The following is a 22,718-nucleotide window of genomic DNA, read 5'->3' on the forward strand; positions in this document are numbered from 1 at the left end:
TAAGACTGGGGAAAAAGATATGTGTTGTCATTCAGTCACAGAAAATACATGGTTGCAGAAATCTGCCTTGAAATATGTCTCCTAAAATTGTATGTACACTTTAGAATTCAACGATACATGGTTTTACAATGAGGCAGTAAAATACACTATCTGGACAAAAGTATTGGGACACACCTTTTAATTTTTTATTAATGTGTTTCGGCCACAGTTGATAACAGGTGTAATCGAATGGAAATTATATGTTTCTAATTTTTCAGCAATTTTAGGGAGGGCCTTTCCTAACATTACTGATTTAAAGAAACTCCAGTGGCCTCCAGTGGTTCTTGCCTTTCCCTCAGTTTTTTGGGTGCAGCTGGCCTCATTGCAACACTGCAACTTCAACATGATGTGGTTAGTGAAAATAAATAATTAAATAACCCTTGATGTGAATTATTGCATTAAATCAAACTGTCCCTGTAGGCTGCATAAAACTAGTCTAACTGCATGTAAATAGGTTTTAAAAGGTACTTTAGCAAGAACATGTTTCCATGCCAAGGTCCACCTATTTAATATCAAAGTAGTGCAGGAAATACTGCTTCAAATGTATTTTTTATTTATTTTTTAACAACACTTACCTAAGAGGCTTTTGGTTTATTGTTATCATCTTTTTTGTTAACACCCCATACGTATTTAATGTATTCGGGATGGTACTTTTTGGGGGGGAGATACTAGGACATGGCCCGTTACACTGAGAGAAATGGTTTACAACGTAAAACCTCCACAAGGGGGCGTTCGTGTTCAAGCTCATGTTTATGGTCCTGTTAAAATTCATTTATTATTATTTTTTTCAGGGACCCATTTTTTTAGTTTGAAAACCCCTGTACTAGTGCATCCAACACTGGCAGGTAGCACCATAGACTGCCCAGGTCCTCACTAATGCCATGATCCAGGCCTGGGAGGAGATCCCCTATCTGCCATCTCATCATTTACATTTACATTTTCAGCATTTAGCAGACGCTTTTATCCAAAGCGACTTACACAATGAGCAGAACACGATGAGCAATTGAGGGTTAAGGGCCTTGCTCAGGGACCCAACAGTGGAAACTTGGTGGTGGCTAGGCTTGAACCGGCAACCTTCTGTTTACTAGTCCCGGACCTTAACCACTGAGCTATCACTGGCCCTGGACTATGCACTTCCAACATCATCAGGGATGTTGTTGGAAGTGCATAGGGGCACATGGGGGCAACACAGTATGTGTTGTCGTGATAAAAGTTGTGGAAATTGGAACAGTCTGTGATTTTATTTTTTACTTTGATTTTCTGTGTGATTTTAAATCCAGGCCTTAGTGGGTTGATGATTTTGGTTTTCATTGACCAGTGTTACATCATTTTCTTCTCAACAAATAAAACACTTAAAATCAGTAAAGATTTAAACTTAAATCTTTCGTTCATCGGGATCTGATGTGTGTTTTAAATGTAATACATATATTAAAACCCCTTTTTTCGAAAGCTGGAAATTTTTAGAAAATGTAATAAACGCAAGAATCAGTGAATGCTTTATTAAACTGACAAAAGTACAAAGAAAGTTAAAACATTAGTGTTGTGTTTACAAATAAATATGAATTGTTTCTTTACTTTGGGAGAAATGCTTTACAGTAGAATTAAACAAATCTATTGAAACATGCCCACTTGCAATGTCCATGCTGGCACTGGTCTCGTTTTCGTATATCTCTAGTTATATTACTTTTATTATGTGGTTTATTAATTTAGTCAGTTATTATTTATTATTTGGGCTCAGTATCAGGCTTTGAAGACATCCCAAAGGCAGGTGGAGATTCAGTAATGGTCTTGAAGGGTGTTCCAAAACTGAATTTGGGCTCAGTATCAGGCTTTGAAGACATCCCAAAGACTGGTGGAGATTCAGTATTGGTCTTGAACGGCATTTCAAAGCTAAATTGGAACTCAGTAGCAGGCTTGGAAGACATCCCAAAGACAGGTGGAGATTCAGTATTGGTATTGAAGGGCGTTCCAAAACTGAATTGGGACTCAGTAGCAGGCTTGGAAGACATCCCTAAGAAAGATGGTGATTCAGTGGTTGTCTTAAAGGGCGTTCCAAAGCTGAATTTGGGCTTAGTATCAGGCTTGGAAGACATCCCAAAAATGGATTGTGATTCAGTAGCAGGTTTGGAAGGTGTCCCAAAGCCAAATGTAGCAGGCTTTAAAATGTGCCCAGGGTCAATCTGTGCTTGAGTGCCAGCCTTTGATTTGGAGTCAAAGTTAAATTGGAATTTAGTAGGAGTATTGGAAAAACCTTTAAAATTAAAGGTGGTTTGGAATTCAGGAGCAGGCTGAAAATAAGGCTCAGGTTTTGATTGAAACCCAAAATTAAATGTGGGCTGGCATTCAGTGGCAGGCTTAGAGGAATTCCCAAATGGATTATTGATAATGTCCTGTCTTGAATCGGATACAGAATTGTCGTTGGGTGTACAAATCTGCTCAGGTTTTTGGGCAACGATAGAGCACGGAGAAGTTGAATAAGGACAAATTACGGTATTATCAATTTCTTCTTTAAGTTTACAGACAAACATATTTACATCCTCACATGAGTATGTTGTATTAATGTTGGCCAGGGGAAGGCAATCAGGTAGGCTGGAACCATGTAAAGACTGGAACACCTATAAGGAAAAGAGAAATAATACACAATAAATAAACAATTTAGTGTTGGGCATTGTTATGGTTTATGACATGTATGTTTTGCTTAGTTCACACTACTTGATTTTTGCTCAGTGACGAAAATGTGCTCAGTGTGAAAATCGGCTTTCAATCGATATGAGTGAACTGTTCAACAGCTCGATCCGATCTGCTTGGAGATCGCTCGCAGACTCAAGAAAAACATCTACCATGCTAAATATTTATAGGGGTTTTGTGATCAGGTTGTGACTGGCAGTGAGTGCAGTGTCGAACTACAGCCAATGAGAACACAAGATACGGAGTGAGGGGAAACCCGGGGGTGGAGTTGTAAATGTGTGGGGCAGGGGCATAATATGGTTTCTGTTAGAATACACCAGCACACACACAAGCTTTACAGTATTTGTGACATTATCGTCCATGCCAAACCATAATACCAACGTTACCAACCTCCAACTCTCTTTGCAGAACAGACAATCCCTGCTGGCCATGTAACCCAATCCATTTCTTTTTTCTCCTTGCTTTTCCCACATGTGTTTTCATGACAAAACGTAGGTTGGGGGACCAGACAGACTCGTCTGTGATTCCTCCTGATGATAGATCGTGTAGTGTCTGACCCCCTATCGTTGATCAATCGTGTAGTGTGAAAACCACAACTTAAAAGACTCCTGATTACAAGAGATCAAGCTGTGTAGTGTAAACTGTACAGTGATCTGACCATTTTGAAAGTCATGTAGTATGAACTTATCATTACCTGGAGATAAAGGATGTCATCTTGTATAAGTGTGAGTTGCTTTAAGTCATGATCTTTTCTCTTAAGATTATCAATCTCCTGCTTCACTTGCTTTAGGTGTTCCTCAGCATGACCTACTCCAGTTTTCTCCTGAGCCCGGATCTGCTCTATCACCTCTGAGCATTTCTCCTCAATGGACCGAATAAGCTCATGAAACATCTTCTCAGTGTTTTCCACTGCTTCCTGTGCAGAATGCTGTTGATATACACATTGAAAAGTTTAAGACATGTTAGGAATTGACTAAAATAGCAAAGCTTTGAAAGTTCGTGTTCATATGCATTTACCTTAAATCTCTGTATGGATTCCATCAGCATTTGATGATTCGCCTCTCTTTCTTGGATTCTCTGTTTGTAGCTGTTTTGTGTCTCCACCACTTGTTTCTTTAGGAAAACATATATTTACATTTACATTTTCAGCATTTAGCAGACGCCTTTATCCAAAGCGACTTACATTACAGTATACAGTCTGAGCAACTGAGGGTTAAGGGTCTTGCTCAAGGGCCCAACAGCAGCAACCTAGCAGTGGTGGGGCTTGAACCAGCAACCTTTGGATTACTAGTCCTGTGCCTTAACCACTAGGCTACAGTTTAGTATATATCCTTATAAATCCATCACTGTCACATATACTGTAAATATTTAAACTACAAAATCTTTTAGATACAGTGTATCACAAAAGTGAGTACACCCCTCACATTTCTGCAGATATTTAAGTATATCTTTTCATGGGACAACACTGACAAAATGACACTTTGACACAATGAAAAGTAGTCTGTGTGCAGCTTATATAACAATGTAAATTTATTCTTCCCTCAAAATAACTCAATATACAGCCATTAATGTCTAAACCACCGGCAACAAAAGTGAGTACACCCCTAAGAGACTACACCCCTAAATGTCCAAATTGAGCACTGCTTGTCATTTTCCCTCCAAAATGTCATGTGATTTGTTAGTGTTACTAGGTCTCAGGTGTGCATAGGGAGCAGGTGTGTTCAATTTAGTAGTACAGCTCTCACACTCTCTCATACTGGTCACTGAAAGTTCCAACATGGCACCTCATGGCAAAGAACTCTCTGAGGATCTTAAAAGACGAATTGTTGCGCTACATGAAGATGGCCAAGGCTACAAGAAGATTGCCAACACCCTGAAACTGAGCTGCAGCACAGTGGCCAAGATCATCCAGCGTTTTAAAAGAGCAGGGTCCACTCAGAACAGACCTCGCGTTGGTCGTCCAAAGAAGCTGAGTGCACGTGCTCAGCGTCACATCCAACTGCTGTCTTTGAAAGATAGGCGCAGGAGTGCTGTCAGCATTGCTGCAGAGATTGAAAAGGTGGGGGGTCAGCCTGTCAGTGCTCAGACCATACGCCGCACACTACATCAAATTGGTCTGCATGGCTGTCACCCCAGAAGGAAGCCTCTTCTGAAGTCTCTACACAAGAAAGCCCGCAAACAGTTTGCTGAAGACATGTCAACAAAGGACATGGATTACTGGAACCATGTCCTATGGTCTGATGAGACCAAGATTAATTTGTTTGGTTCAGATGGTCTCAAGCATGTGTGGCGGCAATCAGGTGAGGAGTACAAAGATAAGTGTGTCATGCCTACAGTCAAGCATGGTGGTGGGAATGCCATGGTCTGGGGCTGCATGAGTGCAGCAGGTGTTGGGGAGTTACATTTCATTGAGGGACACATGAACTCCAATATGTACTGTGAAATACTGAGCAGAGCATGATCCCCCTCCCTCCGGAAACTGGGTCGCAGGGCAGTGTTCCAGCATGATAATGACCCCAAACACACCTCTAAGACGACCACTGCTTTATTGAAGAGGCTGAGGGTAAAGGTGATGGACTGGCCAAGCATGTCTCCAGACCTAAACCCAATCGAACATCTTTGGGGCATCCTCAAGCGGAAGGTGGAGGAGTGCAAAGTCTCGAATATCCGCCAGCTCCGTGATGTCGTCATGGAGGAGTGGAAAAGCATTCCAGTGGCAACCTGTGAAGCTCTGGTAAACTCCATGCCCAGGAGAGTTAAGGCAGTTCTGGGAAATAATGGTGGCCACACAAAATATTGACACTTCAGGAACTTTCACTAAGGGGTGTACTCACTTTTGTTGCCGGTGGTTTAGACATTAATGGCTGTATATTGAGTTATTTTGAGGGAAGAATAAATTTACACTGTTATATAAGCTGCACACAGACTACTTTTCATTGTGTCAAAGTGTCATTTTGTCAGTGTTGTCCCATGAAAAGATATACTTAAATATCTGCAGAAATGTGAGGGGTGTACTCACTTTTGTGATACACTGTAGATCAGAAGTTGCAATAAATAAATAAATGAATCACTGTATTTTTTACCTTTGTAAATTACCTTTTACAAGCATATCAAATAATTATTTATAGTCTATACTAAAAAAAACCTGTAAACTCTGTAAACTGGTAACAGGTAGAACCTTCTTTATCAGCAATAACCTTACTACAGCTGCTGGTTAAACTTGAGCAACAATGAGAAGAAAGGCCAGGGGGTACTCCCTCAACCATCCTTTACAGTTGCAAAAAGGAATTAGTGTTGCTTAATGCCTGGTTCACACTACATGATTCTTGCCCTGATTTACGCTCGGCGACTGGTCGGCGCTAGATTTGCCAGCTTGAGAGCAACTCGGCGTTTGCTAGGCGATCGAAACTCTGCTCTCAATCGCTATATGTGAACTGCTCAACAACTCGATCCGAGCAGCTCGCTGAGCACTCGGCGACCAAAGAGAGATATCTAGCTTGTCAAATATCTGGATCTGAGTCGCACAACTGGCAATAAGTGCTATGTCGAACAGCCAGTGAGAACGCAAGATACGGTGTGAGGGGAAATGCCGGGAAGGAGTTGTAAAAAGGTGGGACAGAGGCATAATATAGTTTAAATCAGAATACATCGGTACACACACAAGTTTTACAGTATTTTGTACCTTATCGTTCTCTACAAAACATAACACCAACGCTGCATTGCAAAAAAATATTTATTAACCTCCAACTCACTATAGAACAATCCATGCTGTTCATGTAGCCAAACCCACTCAGATTCATTTATTTTTTTCTCCTTGATTTTACGCTGCACATCAGCACACAAACTTTGATCGCTCGCTACTTGTTGACGTGCATTTTTGGACGTAGTATAATTAAATGTTTCTTGACTTCTTGCGTTTGTTTTCGTGAAAAAATGTAGTTTGGAAGACCAGAGAAGCCCATCTGTGATTCCAGTTGTTGATAGATCGTGTAGTGTGAAACCCCCTATCGCTGATCAGTCGTGTAGTGTGAAAGCCACACCGACTTGAAAGACTCCCGATTACAAGAGATCCAGTTGTGTAGTGTGAACTGTACAGCGACCTGACAACTTAGAAAGTCGTGTAGTGTGAACTTGGCATAAGATACGCTGTTGTTCATTTCTGCCATAAAGTACAATTTATGCCTCATATATTCACAGAACATCCCAGAGGTAATGTGAAACATCCAGGTCAACAAGTTCAACAGTTATAAAATCTTATAAAGTAAATCTTGGGTTCTTGATTGATGTATTTTTTGTGCAGTAGTCTTTTTCAACTGCATGCATCTCTTTAGTAATTTAAATATTCATATTGTGGCATGATTTACATAAAAAGATGGGGAAGGACACCACTTCCCACACTTTTAATCTTTGGTTGTTAGATAATGGGTTGACATACTTTTCTTCCAATCTTATAGGCTACACTCCAAGATAATTTACAACCTTTTCCTTGCAAGCTAGAGCTAATAAATATAAGGGTATAAACAAGGTTTTCATGTATTAGCTTGTTAGTTAATAACTTTTACTGTTTGTGCATGCCATAAGATATTTACTTGCCTCTTTCTTAACCCTCTCGGCTGCAATTGATACAGTTGAATGATCGCAGTGCTCTTCCAAAGTGCATGAACAGCAGACACATTTTTGATCTGTGCAACAGAAAACCTCCAGAAGCTGCCCATGCCGTGGGCAGATTTTTTCATGTAGATTTGCAGTGGCTTCAATTACTGTGTGCTTCTGCAGGGCTGGGGATTTATCGTGAGGTTGAAAATGGACTTTACAGTATGAAACCAGACACACCAGACAGGACTTGACAGCTTTACATTTCCTCCCTATGCAGATGTCACACTCCACATCTTCAGAAGTAGCACAGCAGTAATCCCTGAGTCCAGTTGTCTTTATTTTCTCCAGTAATGACACTAGGATGCAGTTTGTGCATAAATCAGGCCTAGGTTTAAAAGTCTTACTGCATTCAGGACAGTTACAGACACCCATCTGATCTTCATCCCATCTGTTATTAATACAGTTCATGCAGAAACTATGCCCACAAGGTAAAGTCACTGGATCATTTAGTAAATCCACACAGATTAAACAGCTGAATTCATCTAGGCTTACCAAAACACCAGCTTCTGTCATTTTAGTAAATCCAATGGAAACAAGTAGAGAATAAGAGACAAGTGCTGTGAACAAAACAAGACTGATAAGTTTCGTTTCTCCAGTTCTGCCAGAAAAAAGACCCAGCCTACTTCCTGGTTAAGTAAAACTAAGCCTGGAGTATAATAGATCATTACATTTAAATAGTTTGAAAAACAGCTGTGTGGACAGAAAAAAAACTACAACAGTTGGGCATATTGGCTTTGCAATGTTTTTTTTTATTATTATTGAGGGTTTTTTTGGGTTAACTAGAAACCACAAGCATATACTTTGCAGGAGTGTGTCATGTTTTTACTGCCAGACATAAATGGCCTTACATGAACATTTATACCCGATATCCATGCAAAACATCCTGGAGAACGGTAATTTGATTTCATTTTCATGTTTTTACCACTGGGGAACAATTGTTCTGAAAACTTAAATTCTTTTTTATTTTATTTTTTCTTGAAATACCGTGAAATATCCCCACACAGCGCTCCAACTCGGCTCTCCATCACTATGTGTGAACTGTTCACCGACTCCATCCCAGCGGCTCGCAGACTGAAGTAAAATATCTAGCATGCTAGATATCTGGATTAGTCAGCCAACTGGCAGTGAGTGCGGTGTCGAACTACAGCCAAAGAGAACGCCAGATACGGGGTTTGGAAACCCGGGGAGGAAATGTAAAAACGTGGGACAGGGTAATAATATAGTTTCTATCAGAATACATCGGCATACACTTGAGTTTTACAGTATTTGTAGCCTTATCGTCCACGCCAAACCATAATACCAACACTGAATTGCAAACATTTTTTATTAACCTCCAACTCACTACAGAATAGACAATCCCTGCTGGTTGCGTTGCCAAATCCACTCGGATTCATTTATTTTTCTTCTTTGCTTTTAAGCTGCACATCAGCGCACAAACCACTTTGATTGCTCGTTTCTTGTTGACGTGCATTTTTGGACGTGGTATCATTAAACCCCTCGTCACTTAGTTCTCGCATTTGTTTTCGTGACAAAACGTAGTTTGGGAGACCAGACCGACTTATCCTGGTGATGGGTCGTGTAGTGTGAAAACCACAACTACTTAAAAGACTCCCAAGTGCAAGAGATCTAGTTGTGTAGTGTGAACTACACAGCGACCTGGTAACCCCGAAAGTCGTGTAGTGTAAACTTGGCATAAATTAATCACTAAACTGACTCAGGATTCACATAATTCATTTTGATGCGTATTATAATATTTCTTATTTATATTTAAATGAAATAATTTAATGCAGTTTTATATATAAAAATAATAATTTGTACACATTAAATATAACAGTTGATAATAAACGAACATTTGACCAAATGAACCGGGTTCTGTCAGAATGTTTGTGGTGTTTCTGCGCCGTATGTGGATCTTTGCTGAGGTAACTTGTCCAGTTGTTTAGCTCTAGCTCCGGTGAGACTTACTATATAAAGAAGAGTAAATAAGCATTAATGTTTACAGGAGCTTAAATACTAAAGAAAATAAAATCCAACACGTTTCCATGTTGTGTTTTGAGCACTGAGGCATATCGAGCGGAGAAAGCAGTACTTCACTGTTAAACTGAAAAGTGAAGGTGAGCACAAGTTCACACTACACGACTTTCCAAGTTGTCAGGTCGCTGTACAGTTCACACTACATGACTGGATCTCTTGTAATCGGGAGTCTTTCAAGTCGGTGTGGCTTTCACACTACACGACTGATCGGCGATAGGGGGTTTCACACTACACCATCTATCACCAAAATACGTTTTGTCACAAAAACAAACGCAAGAAGTGAAGAGAAGTTTAATGATACCACGTCCAAAAATGCACGTCAACAAGTAGCGAGCGATCAAAGTTGTTTGTGCGCTGATGTGCAGCGTAAAATCAAAGAGAAAAATAAATGAATACGAGTGGATTTGGCAACATGACCAGCAGGGATTGTTTTGTTCTGTAGCGAGTTGGAGGTTAATAAATATTTTTTGTAATGTAGTGTTGGTATTATGGCTCGGCGTGGACGATAAGTTCACAAATATTGTAAAGCGTGTGTGTGCCGATGTATTCTGATAGAAACTATATTATCCCCCTCACCACACTCATTGCCAGTCGCAACCGACTGATCCAGATATTCAACATGCTAGATATCTCTCCTCAGTCGACTTTCTGCTTTTCGCCATCTATCAGCTCCAGTTAGAAATAATGGGATTGTTTATCGAACCGTATTGTGCCTGCCCATGCAGCAGGTTATCCGGGTACTTTTCACGTACTGTTTAATGAATATTACGTATTTGGACACACTACTCGCTCTGGCATATTGTTCAGTATGGAAGTATGCAGTATATTTCGGACACAGCTATGGTCTCTACTTTTTATGAAACGGGAGAAATGTACTGGACATAGCGGAGAAAAGGTAAAACTGAAGTTTCGATACCATCTATATTTGGGTTGAGGTTAGAACAGCCATGTTAACATGTTTATACGTAGCCTAGCCAACTGATAGTATATCACAGCTGATATACTGATTAAAACCCAAATGACACATACACCATAACTATTATTATTATTATGAGAGATATACAGTAAAGACTTGTGCACTGTGTGCAGTACATTAACTACGAAAGACATTACAGCTGTGAGTGAATATCCAATGTCAACAACATTGACATTACGTGTTAGCTTAGTCGCTAGTGTTAGCTGCTAAGCTAATTGCAGTGACTTCTGTGTCTTCAAGCACTCTGTATTTATAATAAACTCATCATATTAATATTATAATTCATACATTTTTGTAAGTAGCTGCTCTCAGTAGGGTTGTAGATAAATTCAGATGTTTAAAATGGTCTGATTTCTTGTTTCAGGGTGCTTTACTTTCTAGTCACTTCTGAGGTAATACGTTACCATCACCAAGCTGCTAACTCATACCACATAGTTGTGCTTGTTGCGTGAGTAAATATGTATATTCTTAATAGTGACCGAATATACAGGGGTTGGACAAAATAACTGAAACACCTGTCATTTTAGTGTGGGAGGTTTCATGGCTAAATTGGACCAGTCTGGTGGCCAATCTTCATTAATTGCTCATTGCACCAGTAAGAGCAGAGTGTGAAGGTTCAATTAGCAGGGTAAGAGCACAGTTTTGCTCAAAATATTGCAATGCACACAACATTATGGGTGACATACCAGAGTTCAAAAGAGGACAAATTGTTGGTGCACGTCTTGCTGGCGCATCTGTGACCAAGACAGCAAGTCTTTGTGATGTATCAAGAGCCACGGTATCCAGGGTAATGTCAGCATACCACCAAGAAGGACAAACCACATCCAACAGGATTAACTGTGGACGCAAGAGGAAGCTGTCTGAAAGGGATGTTCGGGTGCTAACCCGGATTGTATCCAAAAAACATAAAACCACGGCTGCCCAAATCACGGCAGAATTAAATGTGCACCTCAACTCTCCTGTTTCCACCAGAACTGTCCGTCGGGAGCTCCACAGGGTCGATATACACGGCCGGGCTGCTATAGCCAAACCTTTGGTCACTCGTGCCAATGCCAAACGTCGGTTTCAATGGTGCAAGGAGCGCAAATCTTGGGCTGTGGACAATGTGAAACATGTATTGTTCTCTGATGAGTCCACCTTTACTGTTTTCCCCACATCCGGGAGAGTTACGGTGTGGAGAAGCCCCAAAGAAGCGTACCACCCAGACTGTTGCATGCCCAGAGTGAAGCATGGGGGTGGATCAGTGATGGTTTGGGCTGCCATATCATGGCATTCCCTTGGCCCAATACTTGTGCTAGATGGGCACGTCACTGCCAAGGACTACCGAACCATTCTGGAGGACCATGTGCATCCAATGGCGGTGCCGTGTATCAGGATGACAATGCACCAATACACACAGCAAGACTGGTGAAAGATTGGTTTGATGAACATGAAAGTGAAGTTGAACATCTCCCATGGCCTGCACAGTCACCAGATCTAAATATTATTGAGCCACTTTGGGGTGTTTTGGAGAAGCGAGTCTGGAAACGTTTTCCTGCACCAGCATCACGTAGTGACCTGGCCACTATCCTGCAAGAAGAATGGCTTAAAATCCCTCTGACCACTGTGCAGGACTTGTATATGTCATTTCCAAGACGAATTGACGCTGTATTGGCCGCAAAAGGAGGCCCTACACCATACTAATAAATTATTGTGGTCTAAAACCAGGTGTTTCAGTTATTTTGTCCAACCCCTGTATGTCATTGTTAATTTAAAATAAAATTAAATACATCAAAACACACGCACGGAATGAAAGCCTCTCTACGCATGCTCCGATTCACAAAACTGACTTACGCTTTTAGCAAAGTTTGTGAATTTGTGTAAGGTGCGCAAAGTGTGTAAGGTGCGTTAATTTCCATAATACTAATTGTGGTTTGTATTATTTCTTTTTCTGACAATAATTAGAACTACACATTGTATGTAGTTTTATTTTACATAGTATGCATTTTATTTAATGAACTATAGTAAAATTTAATAAATACATTTTTGAACGAGAATTAATTTACTTGCCTGGCTCAAAAGTATCAAGAATTGGCACAAAGTGTGTTAAAGACTTTGACACAGTACATGGGTAGAAAAATGATACATTAGTTCCACATTAGTAAGAAGTACATTTCGTTTTAATTGCGAGATGTTTTTAAACATGTAAACAAAGATTGAATCTTCCTAATACAACTTTGCTCCCAGCCCCTTTTGTTTGTTTGTTTATTAGACATTTATGACAGGAATGGTAGTTACTCATTACACAAGGGGGTGGCACGGTGGCTAAGCACTGTCGCCTCACAGCAAGAAGGTCCTGGGTTCGAACCCCAGGTGGGGCGGTCCAGGTCCTTTCTGTGTGGAGTTTGCATGTTCTCCCCATGTCCACGTGGGTTTCCTCCGGGTGCTCCGCATGTATCACTTTCTAGCCTTGTTCTCATGAAGAGTCTCCCGGTCACATTACAAAACCCACGTGATCCGATTCAGGATGTAAACATGCGCTTTGGGTGCGTCTCAAATCTAATTCTACTTCCTAGCTAGCATATCAAAAATTGTAATAGCGACTTTTGTGGAGAATTTATTTTAACACCCTATCAAGTAGGGCAGTATGCGATTTGAGACACGATTTGTGCCACAGTCGATCTGTAGCAGTTTCACTTCACGCTCTGTATGTTCACATGAATGATTCATGTAGAATAGTATATTGTACACACATACATATTTGAATAAAGCAGCGAATGCGGTAAGATCAGAGCATTTCTGAAAAAAAATGTTTCTGATATTTATTGTTGTATTTAAATGTAATGATGTCGAATCAGCTGTTTTATAGTTTATACAGAGGCTACTGTTTACAAATGTAATTGTGATTTATTTCAGCGTTTGAACAGAACAACAGCTACGGGGGACTAAATCTTTAGCAACTCGAAAACTGTTTAATATACGCTAGTTATTTTATTCAAGTTTATAATGTTAATTGATTACTCATTTTATTCGTGAATAAAATAAACTTACGACACGACCACTTGTTTAAGGGAGGACGGGGTTGGTTGTCAGAGTGTTATGTTGTGTTCAGAAGCTCCTATTTTACCCGTTAGAAAGCGTTAACACGACTTGATGTGTTTTAGGTGGTTTAGTTAGCAAATATAAATTATGCATTGCGATTTTGTTTCTCTCGTCAAAAAAATTATTATTTAACTCACTGCAGTTGCATGACCAAAAGAGTACGTTAAGATTCTAGCTAGACTCGAACAGTTCCATTTAATGAAGTTATTACTATGTTTTATTTCACTTTGTGCATTGTTTACTTCTTATTTTAACGTCATGTTTTACACACTGGGTACATTCATGACAGGATACAGGTTACACAAGATTCTTCAGTTTAAGTTTTTAATGTCAAACGCAGTCATGGTCAATTTTGTATCTCCAATTCACTTCACTTGCATGTCTTTGGACTGTGGGAGGAAACCGGAGCTCCCGGAGGAAACCCACGCGGACATGCAAACTTCACACAGAAAGGACCCAGACCGCTCCGCCTGTGAATCGAACCCTGGACCTTCTTGCTGTGTGTGAGGTGACGGTTCTACCCACTGAGCTGCCGTGACGATGCGGCACCTTTGTGCATTGTCCCACTTTCAATTTCTCTGTGCAATTTGGCAAACCCTGCCAGCTGCATGACACCCTCGCAACAGGATAGCACTGGCTTTCTCTGACATTTAGCTTCCCGCTGCAGTTTTACACTGGCTAGCAGATAATTTTTCCTAAAAGCCCTAACATGCACAAAAGTAACATGCTGTCCTCTTTGTATCCCTCTACCGCTTCGGCCTTTACGAGAAAGGAGTCACTATACATTTACATTTACATTTTCAGCATTTAGCAGACGCTTTTATCCAAAGCGACTTACACAATGAGCTGAACACAATGAGCAATTGAGGGTTAAGGGCCTTGCTCAGGGACCCAACAGTGGCAACTTGGTGGTGGCGGGGCTTGAACCGGCAACCTTCTGTTTACTAGTCCAGTACCTTAACCACTGAGCTATCACTGGCCACTATAGAAAAGACAACGTTTTGATATCCCATCTAGCCTTCTCTCTCTTTCTGGGGTTGTGGGCTAGTGTATTAGACACTTGATCTATACTGATGGTGCCAATAAATTGAATTTTTAACTAATTGTATCATAAAATATGTTTTGTCCAACTTTACTAGAGTGTTTGTTTGCCAAAGTACTTAATCTTCCCTACTTTTTTTTGTGTTATGCTAACTTTTAATGTACCATATATGTTTTGATTTCAGCTGTTAATTGTGATTCAAGAGCCCTAATGATTTTACAGAGGCTAACGTGCAGGGCAGTAAGCTTTCACCTTTGTGCCAGTGTTGGATTTAGCTGGAGAGCATCTAAGATGGCCAGACCAAGCTCTGGTAAAGCAGATGCACATAAAGCACAAATATTCATTGTTGTATATTTCTGTTAGTAAGTACACATCTACTCGATCTTACAGTGTGTGTGTGTGTGTGTGTGTGTGTGTGTGTGCGTGTGTTTTTGTGAAAAGTCAGGACTTGAATCAGAAAACACACCCACACTATCAGGACCTCAGCGCATGTTAGGACCTAAAATGAGGTCCTGATTTTTCTGACCACGCTATCGTGTTCAGCATGCTCTAAAACGTATCTGCTCTGAGTTTTTTTGATGTCCTAAAATTTCTCTCAGGCCTGAAACAGACTGGGGTGTGGGTGTAGCACTTTTGGCTCACGAGTGTGCACGCCAACTAGTGGACGCTCGAAAAAGTTTTACCCCACTTCAAGATGGCGGCTCTTCCTGACGTCACGAAATAACGCTTGCAATACACAGTGTTAGCAGGCTACCCTGCATTAGCATATCAGGCTATGCTTTAGCGCGAATTAAGGAAAAGATAAACATAGCACAGACATATTCTTGTCTTTAAATGTGAACCAATAGACTATTAATCAAAGCAAAGAAGCGACACTAACACCAGCACTTTACTTTTATGGAAACATCAAATAAATTCATACATTAAAACACATGTACAGTATATCACTTGTGTATATCATTTTGTGTAGCCAACACACTGACATTTTGCATTTTACACACACACACACACGCGCGCACATATGGATATAGATCGCTCTTTATCTTTTACCTTAGTGCGGTGTGGTTTAAAATTAATTTAGGTTGAGGAGTCAACTTTAGTGATTTCAAAGGCAGGAGTCGGAATCGACTCCTGCAAACTGATACATGCTGGTGAATGGAAGTCACTGGAAGAGTCAACTCGATTGATTCAAGCGGTAGAGTCGAGAGTTGGAGTCGAATCCTAAAAACGGAATCGTTTTGGATGAAGGTGAATTTTCCCGGGAAAATGACGTCATCGTTTGTGATTTTGGGACAGTGTACTGTGTTCTCTGGTGAGTACAAACGAGTTTGTGTTTTAAATGTTTTAAAACGGCATAATTTACATTAGTGTTTCGTTTTGTTTTATTAATTACAAAGAAATATAAGGTGTTAGGACTGTTTAAAAGAGTGGAAACAGCATACTGTGTGCTCACTTAGCGTTATAGAAAGAAAGGAGAGAAAACGCTCAATGTAAAACAAAGTTATACAAATTGTGTTAAAAATGGAGGAGACAAAAATGTTGTAAAGGAATGAAGACAAAATGGTATATAGAAAGTGAGAAGGAGAATATCAGTCAGTGATGTAGGAGAGGAACATGTGGATTAAAAGGCCTGAGTAAAGCACACAGTAAGAGAAGGGACTTTAAACATGTATTTAAACTTTAAACATGTAAGTGGAACATGTACAGAGAGGGTAGTGGATTAAAGGCCTAAATAAAGCACACAGTAAAAGTTTTTTAATTTGAGGATATCTATTTTTATTTCAAATTGAAACACTATTTGAGGGTAATAGGAAATAAGGCAGGTTATAATAAATATTATAAGCATATGCAAGAACAGGGCCTAAACCTTGCAAATTTGATGCTTAATCTTTATGCCCTGTCAGGTCTGTAATACTGTAATTTGTGTTCACTGTTTGTTCAGTAAATGTAATGCATGTTTACTGGGGTTCAGAGTGTACTTCTGTACTCACATCATCAATAAGGATAAAGGGAGGCATATTTATTTCATAATTTTACAGTACACTAAGTGGTTAGATTTATTTGGTCATGAATAAGTATGTTATAAATTATATTTTTAATGCATTTCTTTTAATTCATAGCTTCAAATTGGATTCTGTATGGATGTACGATGTCAAGAAAAACTAGGCGAAGCCCCACAAAAGATGCTGTTGAACACATTCTTTCAGGCACAGATAAACCATGGTTTGAAGAGAGATTTATTAACGAGTATAAAGGTAGGTCTAATTTTTCTACAGTAGTTTTGCAGTATTATTTTAGTCTCTTTCTTTTAAGTAGTGTTTAATCGACTAAATGATATTTAAACAGTTTTTTTCTTAGAGTAAATAATGTTTGTTTTTTATGCTAGGCAGGGGAGTATTTGCCCTTGTGCTTATTGAAAAAGGAAGCTTTGTCCTTGAATATCGGGGGGACCTTATTTCGCAACAGGAGTCCTTTGAAAGACAAAGAAGATACTCAGAAAAACAAAATAGTCTTTTTTAAACAGTCAGTAAACGGAGGTCCTGAAAATGACTTTCTTAGACACTTTTTGGGGTGAAGGCTGATTTTCTACTTCAAGTCTACAAGGTCCTGATAATGTCATTACCAGAAAGTGTGTGTGTGTGTGGAGTCCTGATATTGTAGCTTAGCGTATATTAAATACATTGTATTAATATTAAACCATATTTTGGTTATAAATTGTGTTTTATGACAATAGATTGGTGTTATTAATGCTACTGCAATGTATTCATGTCTTATTTCATTCTAACTTTATAGGAAAAGACAAAAACCAGCATGTCACCTGCTGAACCTGACTGTTCTGATGGGCAGAGAGGAGAAATCAGAGTGGTGAAGGTAAACATGCATTATTTAAACACAGTGTAAACACACAAAATGTTAATAATTTTACCTTAATAAACACTTTAAACCAGTTAAACAGTCAGTAAACGGAGGTCCTGAAAATGACTTTCTTAGACACTTTTTGGGGTGAAGGCTGATTTTCTACTTCAAGTCTACAAGGTCCTGATAATGTCATTACCAGAAAGTGTGTGTGTGTGGAGTCCTGATATTGTAGCTTAGCGTATATTAAATAAATTGTATTAATATTTAACCATATTTTGGTTATAAATTGTGTTTTATGACAATAGATTGGTGTTATTAATGCTACTGTAATGTATTCATGTCTTATTTCATTCTAACTTTATAGGAAAAGACAAAAACCAGCATGTCACCTGCTGAACCTGACTGTTCTGATGGGCAGAGAGCAGAAATCAGAGTGGTGAAGGTAAACATGCATTATTTAAACACAGTGTAAACACACAAAATGTAAATAATTTCACCTTAATAGACACTTTAAACCAGTTAAACAGTCAGTAAACGGAGGTCCTGAAAATGACTTTCTTAGACACTTTTTGGGGTGAAGGCTGATTTTCTACTTCAAGTCTACAAGGTCCTGATAATGTCATTACCAGAAAGTGTGTGTGTGTCGAGTCCTGATATTGTAGCTTAGCGTATATTAAATAAATTGTATTAATATTTAACCATATTTTGGTTATAAATTGTGTTTTATGACAATAGATTGGTGTTATTAATGCTACTGTAATGTCTTAATAGCTTATTTCATTCTAACTTTATAGGAAAAGACAAAAACAAGCAAGTCACCTGCTGAACCTGACTGTTCTGATGGGCAGAGAGGAGAAATCAGAGCGGTGAAGGTAAACATGCATTATTTAAACACACAAAATGTAAATAATTCCACCTAAATAAACACTTTAAACCAGTTAAACAGTCAGTAAACGGAGGTCCTGAAAATGACTTTCTTAGACACTTTTTGGGGTGAAGGCTGATTTTCTACTTCAAGTCTACAAGGTCCTGATAATGTCATTACCAGAAAGTGTGTGTGTGTCGAGTCCTGATATTGTAGCTTAGCGTATATTAAAATCCAATTTAAAAAATCAATCTTCTATTTTGTTCATAATAAGTTTTATATTTTGTAATTTGATTTTGAGTTTAAATATCTTTCTTCTATTAGAATGTAAATGATGATCTTCAGACCGTAAAGAGCAGTGACATATTTGATCACGATTCTTTTTTGGATACTGATGAGAGGGAAGACCTGACTAAAGCAGAGGTAAAATTGTTGTTTCTACCTAGTGGTAATACCAGACATCCCAAGTTGCAAAAACTCATTTCCAGGAGGTACCCCCGGACCACGCCCCCTTGGACCCCTTACAGTACTGTAACAGTATACAGTCTAAGCAATTGAGGGTTAAGGGCCTTGCTCAAGGGCCCAACAGTGGCAACCTGGCAGTGGTGGGGCTTGAACCGGCAACCTTCTGGTTACTAGTCCAGTACCTTAACCACTAGGCTACAACTGCCCTATATAAATACATAAATAAAAAAATAAAAAAAAGGTAAAAAACCCTCTCGCACACATCAAAAGACTTGGGTGATAACAGAACTTTTAGAAGCTGCTTACAGAGCTACTTAGCTACAGTGGGGCCAAAAAGTATTTAGTCAGCCACTGATTGTGCAAGTTCTCCTACTTAGGAAGATGAGAGAGGTCTGTAATTTTCATCATAGCTACACTTCAACTATGAGAGACAAAATGAGAAAAAAAATCCAGGAAATCACATTGTAGGATTTTTAAAGAATTTATTTGTAAATTATGGTGGAAAATAAGTATTTGGTCTAACAAACAAGCAAGATTTCTGGCTCTCACAGACCTGTAACTTCTTCTTTAAGAAGCTCTTCTGTCCTCCACTCGTTACCTGTATTAATGGCACCTGTTTGACCTCGTTATCTGTATAAAAGACACCTGTCCACAGCCTCAAACAGTCAGACTCCAAACTCAACCATGGCCAAGACCAAAGAGCTGTCGAAGGACACCAGGAAGAAAATTGTAGACCTGCACCAGGCTGGGAAGAGTGAATCTACAATAGGCAAGCAGGTTGGTGTGAATAAATCAACTGTGGGAGCAACTGTAAGAAAATGGAAGACATACAAGACCATTGATAATCTTCCTCGATCTGGGGCCCCACGCAAGATCTCATCCCGTGGGGTCAAAATGATCATGAGAACGGTCAGCAAAAATCCCAGAACTACACGGAGGGACCTGATGAATGACCTGCAGAGAGCTGGGACCAAAGTAACAAAGGCTACCGTCAGTAACACACTACGCCGAGAGGGACTCAAATCCTGCAGTGCCAGGCGTGTCCCCCTGCTTAAGCCAGTACATGTCCAGGCCCGTCTGAAGTTTGCCAGAGAGCATATGGATGATCCAGAAGAGGATTGGGAGAATATCATGTGGTCAGATGAAACCAAAATTGAACTTTTTTGGTAAAAACTCAACTCGTCGTGTTTGGAGGAAGAAGAAGAACCCAAGAACACCATACCTACTGTGAAGCATGGGGGTGGAAACATCATGCTTTGGGGCTGTTTTTCTGCATAGGGGACAGGACGACTGATCCGTGTTAAGGGAAGAATGAACTGGGCCATGTATCGTGAGATTTTAAGCCAAAACCTCCTTCCATCAGTGAGAGCATTGAAGATGGAACGTGGCTGGGTCTTCCAGCATGACAATGATCCCAAACACACCGCTCGGGCAATGAAGGAGTGGCTCCGTAAAAAGCATTTCAAGGTCCTGGAGTGGCCTAGCCAGTCTCCAGACCTCAACCCCATAGAACATTTGTGGAGTCCGTGTTTCCCAGCGACAGCTCAAAACATCACTGCTCTAGAGGAGATCTGCATGGAGGAATGGGCCAAAATACCAGCTACAGTGTGTGCAAACCTGGTGAAGACTTACAGGAAACGTTTCACCTCTGTCATTGCCAACAAAGGTTTTTTTTTTTTCTCATTTTGTCTCTCATAGTTGGTGTACCTATGATGAAAATTACAGAACTCTCTCATCTTTCTAAGTAGGAGAACTTGCACAATCCGTGTCTGACTAAATACTTTTTGGCCCCACTGTACATCTTTAGTGCCATGTCCAAACTTAACCAGCTGTCGCATGGAACCTAACACTGACATTCCTACTGGAATGTTATGATCTATAGTGTCCAATGCTGCACCTAAATTTAACAGAACAAGAAAGAATTTATTTCTTCCCTAAAAGCTGTTACTTTGGAGGTAGGGCGTCACGGTGGCTAAGTGGGTAGCACTGTCGCCTCACAGCAAGAAGGTCCTGGGTTTGAACCCCAGGTGGGGCGGTCCGGGTCCTTTCTGTGTGGAGTTTTCATGTTCTCTCCGTGTCTGCGTGGGTTTCCTCCAGGTGCTCCGGGTTTCCTCCCACAGTCCAAAGACGTGCATGTGAGGTGAATTGGAGACACTAAATTGTCCATGAGTGTGTGTAATATAACCTTGTGAACTGATGAACCTTGTGTACTGAGTAACTACCGTTTTTGTCATGAATGTAACCAAAGTATAAAACATGACATTTACATTTTAGGCATTTAGCAGACGCTTATAGATAGATAGATAAATAGAGAGAGAGAGAGAGATTCTTTATTGATCCTTTGCAGGAAATTTCTTTGTTATAGCAGCTCAGACAACAACAACCTCTTGTATACATACAACATTAACTTACAGTGTAAAACAAGCAATAAGATAAAAATGTACAGTATGGTACTATATACATGTAAAGTTTTTTATGGTGTATGCATAGCATACAAAATTAGTATTTATTGAGGTACAGTGTATCACAAAAGTGAGTACACCCCTCACATTTCTGCAAATATTTCATTATATCTTTTCATGGGACAACACTATAGACATGAAACTTGGATATAACTTAGAGTAGTCAGTGTACAGCTTGTATAGCAGTGTAGATTTACTGTCTTCTGAAAATAACTCAACACACAGCCATTAATGTCTAAATAGCTGGCAACATAAGTGAGTACACCCCACAGTGAACATGTCCAAATTGTGCCCAAATGTGTCGTTGTCCCTCCCTGGTGTCATGTGTCAAGGTCCCAGGTGTAAATGGGGAGCAGGGCTGTTAAATTTGGTGTTTTGGGTACAATTCTCTCATACTGGCCACTGGATATTCACCATGGCACCTCATGGCAAAGAACTCTCTGAGGATGAGAGAAATAGAATTGTTGCTCTCCACAAAGATGGCCTGGGCTATAAGAAGATTGCTAACACCCTGAAACTGAGCTACAGCATGGTGGCCAAGGTCATACAGCGGTTTTCCAGGACAGGTTCCACTCGGAACAGGCTTCGCCAGGGTCGACCAAAGAAGTTGAGTCCACGTGTTCGGCGTCATATCCAGAGGTTGGCTTTAAAAAATAGACACGAGTGCTGCCAGCATTGCTGCAGAGGTTGAAGACGTGGGAGGTCAGCCTGTCAGTGCTCAGACCATACGCCGCACACTGCATCAACTCGGTCTGCATGGTCGTCATCCCAGAAGGAAGCTGACGCACAAGAAAGCCCGCAAACAGTTTGCTGAAGACAAGCAGTCCAAGAACATGGATTACTGGAATGCCCTGTGGTCTGACGAGACCAAGATAAACTTGTTTGGCTCAGATGGTGTCCAGCATGTGTGGCGGCGCCCTGGTGAGAAGTACCAAGACAACTGTATCTTGCCTACAGTCAAGCATGGTGGTGGTAGCATCATGGTCTTGGGCTGCATGAGTGTTGCTGGCACTGGGGAGCTGCAGTTCATTGAGGGAAACATGAATTCCAACATGTACTGTGACATTCTGAAACAGAGCATGATCCCCTCCCTTCGAAAACTGGGCCTCATGGCAGTTTTCCAACACGATAACGACCCCAAACACAACCGCCAAGATGACAACTGCCTTGCTGAGGAAGCTGAAGGTAAAGGTGATGGACTAAACCCAATTGAGCACCTGTGGCGCATCCTCAAGTGGAAGGTAGAGGAGTTCAAGGTGTCTAACATCCACCAGCTCCGTGATGTCATCATGGAGGAGTGGAAGAGGATTCCAGTAGCAACCTGTGCAGCTCTGGTGAATTCCATGCCCAGGAGGGTTAAGGCAGTGCTGGATAATAATGGTGGTCACACAAAATATTGACACTTTGGGCACAATTTGGACATGTTCACTGTGGGGTGTACTCACTTATGTTGCCAGCTATTTAGACATTAATGGCTGTGTGTTGAGTTATTTTCAGAAGACAGTAAATCTACACTGCTATACAAGTTGTACACTGACTACTCTAAGTTAT

At 40.3% G+C, this 22,718-nt stretch overlaps 2 protein-coding genes across 4 annotated transcripts in view; one reads left to right on the forward strand and one right to left on the reverse strand.

The window, feature by feature from the left end:
* Window positions 1-1,540: 1,540 nt before the first annotated feature.
* On the reverse strand, window positions 1,541-13,461 carry ftr63 (finTRIM family, member 63). Its single transcript, XM_063002174.1, has 4 exons — window positions 13,424-13,461; window positions 3,745-3,840; window positions 3,422-3,655; window positions 1,541-2,654 (listed from the first exon to the last, which is right to left on the reverse strand). Exons 2-4 carry the CDS (start codon window positions 3,772-3,774, stop codon window positions 1,764-1,766), a joined length of 1,155 nt encoding a protein of 384 aa, XP_062858244.1. The 5' UTR covers window positions 3,775-3,840; window positions 13,424-13,461; the 3' UTR covers window positions 1,541-1,763.
* Window positions 8,224-22,718, forward strand: part of sirt5 (sirtuin 5) — a 30,803-nt gene continuing 16,308 nt past the window's right edge. Inside the window, exons 1-2 of one of the 3 annotated variants that reach the window (XM_063002175.1) lie at window positions 12,943-13,154; window positions 14,701-14,826. In XM_063002175.1, coding sequence (XP_062858245.1) covers window positions 14,727-14,826 — 100 coding nt within the window. In that variant the 5' untranslated portion in view covers window positions 12,943-13,154; window positions 14,701-14,726. Of the gene's footprint in view, window positions 8,277-12,942; window positions 13,155-14,700; window positions 14,879-22,718 lie in introns of those variants that run through there. The other 2 variants (XM_063002177.1, XM_063002176.1) reach the window with 2 other exon arrangements.

Source organism: Trichomycterus rosablanca, chromosome 9 (assembly GCF_030014385.1).
Source record: "Trichomycterus rosablanca isolate fTriRos1 chromosome 9, fTriRos1.hap1, whole genome shotgun sequence".
Taxonomy (NCBI): domain Eukaryota; kingdom Metazoa; phylum Chordata; class Actinopteri; order Siluriformes; family Trichomycteridae; genus Trichomycterus; species Trichomycterus rosablanca.

Excerpts from the sequence above, each read along its gene's own strand:
- ftr63 (XM_063002174.1), bottom strand. The coding sequence starts at position 3,774 with ATGCTGATGGAATCCATACAGAGATTTAAG. Across the intron at positions 3,656-3,744 it reads AATCCATACAGAGATTTAAG|CATTCTGCACAGGAAGCAGT; the intron begins GTAAATGCATAT and ends GTATATCAACAG. Across the intron at positions 2,655-3,421 it reads ATGACATCCTTTATCTCCAG|GTGTTCCAGTCTTTACATGG; the intron begins GTAATGATAAGT and ends TTTTCCTTATAG.